A 3,438-nucleotide genomic window follows, 5' to 3' on the forward strand; every position below is an offset into this window, starting at 1 on the left:
AATGTTCTTTCATTCTTCTTTTTTCCTCTTTTCATCTTAGTCCTGCTTTGAACTCATTGCAACTCTTTTTTTCTTTGTTGTAGCGAAACGAGTTCATTCTCTTCACTATGCTGAATCAAGTTTGGTTCACCTTCGCGAATCTTCCGACGTTCCTGTACTTTTTCTAATATAAATTATTTCTTGACTTTAACTTTATCAACGTAGAGATAAATTTATTCATACGGAATATTTTTCCTAGAAAAATTGTCGGATTTACTACAAAATTTGATCATCTATTTTTCTTCGACAAAACTTTTCGTTTCTACAGCCATTAATACTTTACTAGGATTTGATGCTTTACGAAAAAAAAGACGAAGAAATTCTCTTTCTTCTTTTCTAATGTCAGATATGAATACTTCTAACGAGTTTTTTTTTTTCTTTAAGTCATTTATTTCGACAACAATTAAAAAGATATTAAATAAGGCGATTTTTTTTTCAGAATTTCATCATAGGACCATAGAATGCTCTTATTGGTTTCAATCAGCAATTTGTTGTTTAATTTGGTGGAGCGAAATATTCTCGGCTCTCATTGGAATTACTTGGAGGTTTTCCATCCGGACTCTTCTTCTTGTCACTGAAAATTCTTATTTGATCGTAGTTACTAATAACTACTTAGATCAATCTAAAAAATTTAATCAACTGTAATCACTGTAAAATTAAGCATAACAGAGAGGTGATCTTTTCGACTTTTCGATCTTTTCGTTTTCGGTACGATGAGAAACTGTTAAGAATTGTGCATTATTTTCCCCTTCTATACTCCGCTTTGAAAAAAAGTGTGCCACGTGAAGATCGTAAAGTCACATAAAATATATATGGTTTGTTAAAAGAACCAGAGAAGTGATCGGTACGGTAGAAAAATCCATAAAGTATCGAATGTTAGTGATAATTCCAAAAAGTTGCGGATTTTTCTGATAATGACAAACACGAGAGGAAAATATATGATACCGGTTAAAAAAATTTACCAGAAAGTGTAAAACAAATTAAAATAGTCCGTAAAAAGCCGAATGTGTTCAAATGAATGAACGCGATGCGTCTCCTGCAATGCGCGCTTTTTCTCTGCGCAACATCCATCTTCACCCTTCCTCACATCAATCGATAACGCATCGCGTGCACCTGGTTGAACACGTTTGGTGCCAACTATAAAATTGGTTTATACTTACATGCTTCCTTGCGCTTGCACCACTGGAGTTTCTTTCATATCAACAGGTGGGACTTTCCAAAAGTATAAAATCACAAAAAAAAACCATCAGGGCAGCAATAATAGAAACTGTCTGATAATCAAAGCATTAGATTTTACGGCTTAATATCAGTTTACAAAAAAAAGAGAAAAATTGATGTAAATTAGCGACACTTACTCCTCCAGCTAAACTTGATCTCTCCTCTTCATTTTTAGGCACATAAATTAACAAAAGAATTGCGGCAATCAGATTGAAGACAAGAATAAAGACGAGAATGACGATCGTCTAAAAAAAACGTCGTGTTGGCTTGAGACGGTATCGAACCACGAAGCATCCCTGACGCGGTGATGACCTCTTCTGTATCATCGCGCTACACCCACTAATAGACCCATGTAAAGAAGCTGTATCTAAACTTACAACTGTTGGTGAGACTTTGTTCTTTAAGTTCTCGATAAGGACAAAGAGAATGCAAATAGTTGCGCACAAAAGTGCGGCACAATGTAGTGAAAATGAGACGACCATCTAAATTTTAAAGATTTTTTTCAAAACCAGCTTTCTACGAAATAGAAAATGTTGATATCGCACAACGAATCGATAGAGAGGTAGGACACGAGTATGAGCGGGACCACACCTATTACCACCTAAATTTCCCTAAAAAAACAGCGTGGAAAACCGTATTGAGGATCAAATTTTCCTACGAGAAACCTAGCAACGTTTCACGTATGCAAAAGCGGGCATGCGTGCCGCGTCTGGGGGTGAACGAACAATCAGTTGACTATTGACACACTCACTCCGGTTCGCTGGCAGACGCGGCGTGGCGTTCCTGCTTTCGCATACGTGACCGTTGTTAGGTGCCTCGTAGGAAAATTCGATCAGTGCTGTTTCTGAAGCCATTTTTCATGAAGAAATGAAGAATTGCGCGTGTTTGCACTCACTAGTGATCCGTACTCCCGACTTTATATATTCGTAGTGAGATCTCAACATCGTCAATCTCAAGGTATAATTCTTTCAAGAAAAAGGAATGTCGTGCTGGAGATGAAGAATCTCATCCGTTAGTACCTTGAGTGCCTCAAACATCTTTTCATATTCTGCTGCTGTCTTTTTTGATGTGTCTTCGGCAAAAATAGACATAACATTTTGGCCGGAGACAAGGATAAATATAATCAAATTGAAGTAGTTGGTCTGTAAAGTGTAATGATTAGAGGGGAATTTGAAAATTTTGCAAATTTTAGTCAAATTTCATGCATTATAGGGATGGAGTACGTCCTCGAAACTTTCCAGATAGTTGTAGTAACTCAAGAGAAAAAAAGAAGAGGTGACTCACTAGAAGAACAAAAAGCAAGTGAGAGTGAAATGCAGGGAGTGCCATTGTGCCATGAAATGAGAAGAACTCGAGTTTTTATAGCCTTACTTTAGATATCGTTGATAACTCAAAAAATAAACAGATATTCTTGAAAACAACCCTTCATGAGATTTTACAAAGAGGAAACTATTTTCGTGAAAACGAATCTATCGTGTACATCATCTCTACGGGGCAGGTGTAGTGTAGCGGTTAGTGGTTTCGCTTCCTGCACGATAGGAGCGTTCAAGCCCGCCCTAGTGCTCCAAGCACCAAGCCTTTCATCCTTCCTGGGCCGATAAATTGGTACCAGACTTCTCTGTGAGGATGGAAATTTTGACTTGACTCATCTGGTTGCCCTCGCAAGTCATTGCATAGGCCAGCTACACGTTCGTAAACCTCGAACGATCCTGAATTGAAGTGAACGTGAGGGCGCATCCCAAGCGGATTGATTAACGCCAGAAACTTTAAACTTTTACTTTATCATCACTACGGCTGAAGTAGTATTTAATTCCATTGCGAAAATGTTGTTTACATTAATGAGTATTAGTTACATTACATTATACTCATTATATATTATATTAGACTTATTATATTAATTATAAGGAAAATTATCGCATTTCTGCTGGAATATCCAAAAAGATATTTCCCAAAGATATTAACAGTGGCGGTGTTAGGTGCTCCATTGTCCCAATGACAGTTATTAAAAATTGAATGCAACCACAAATACAAAGGTTTTGTCACTTAACGGGCGATCAAACCCTGATTCAAAACTTTTCTGTGCAGTAAAGAAACCCTTTCTATCATTGAGCACCTAATTTCTGCCAGAGTAATTTTCCCAGTTTTTTTTTTTGGAGTTTTGCGGTACTCACCAGTTTCTTG

General features: G+C 37.1%; 1 protein-coding gene across 1 annotated transcript; it reads right to left on the minus strand.

Annotated features, from left to right (window-relative positions):
• Window positions 1-534: 534 nt before the first annotated feature.
• Window positions 535-2,586, minus strand: RB195_003645 (uncharacterized protein; the record flags this gene model as incomplete). The annotated part of the gene is made up of 7 exons (XM_064201384.1): window positions 535-613; window positions 1,200-1,221; window positions 1,274-1,310; window positions 1,395-1,502; window positions 1,635-1,739; window positions 2,277-2,399; window positions 2,542-2,586. The coding sequence occupies 7 exons, from the start codon at window positions 2,584-2,586 to the stop codon at window positions 535-537; spliced, it is 519 nt and encodes a 172-aa protein (XP_064057265.1).
• Window positions 2,587-3,438: the final 852 nt, after the last annotated feature.

This window comes from Necator americanus, chromosome IV (assembly GCF_031761385.1).
Source record: "Necator americanus strain Aroian chromosome IV, whole genome shotgun sequence".
NCBI classification, from domain to species: Eukaryota; Metazoa; Nematoda; class Chromadorea; order Rhabditida; family Ancylostomatidae; genus Necator; species Necator americanus.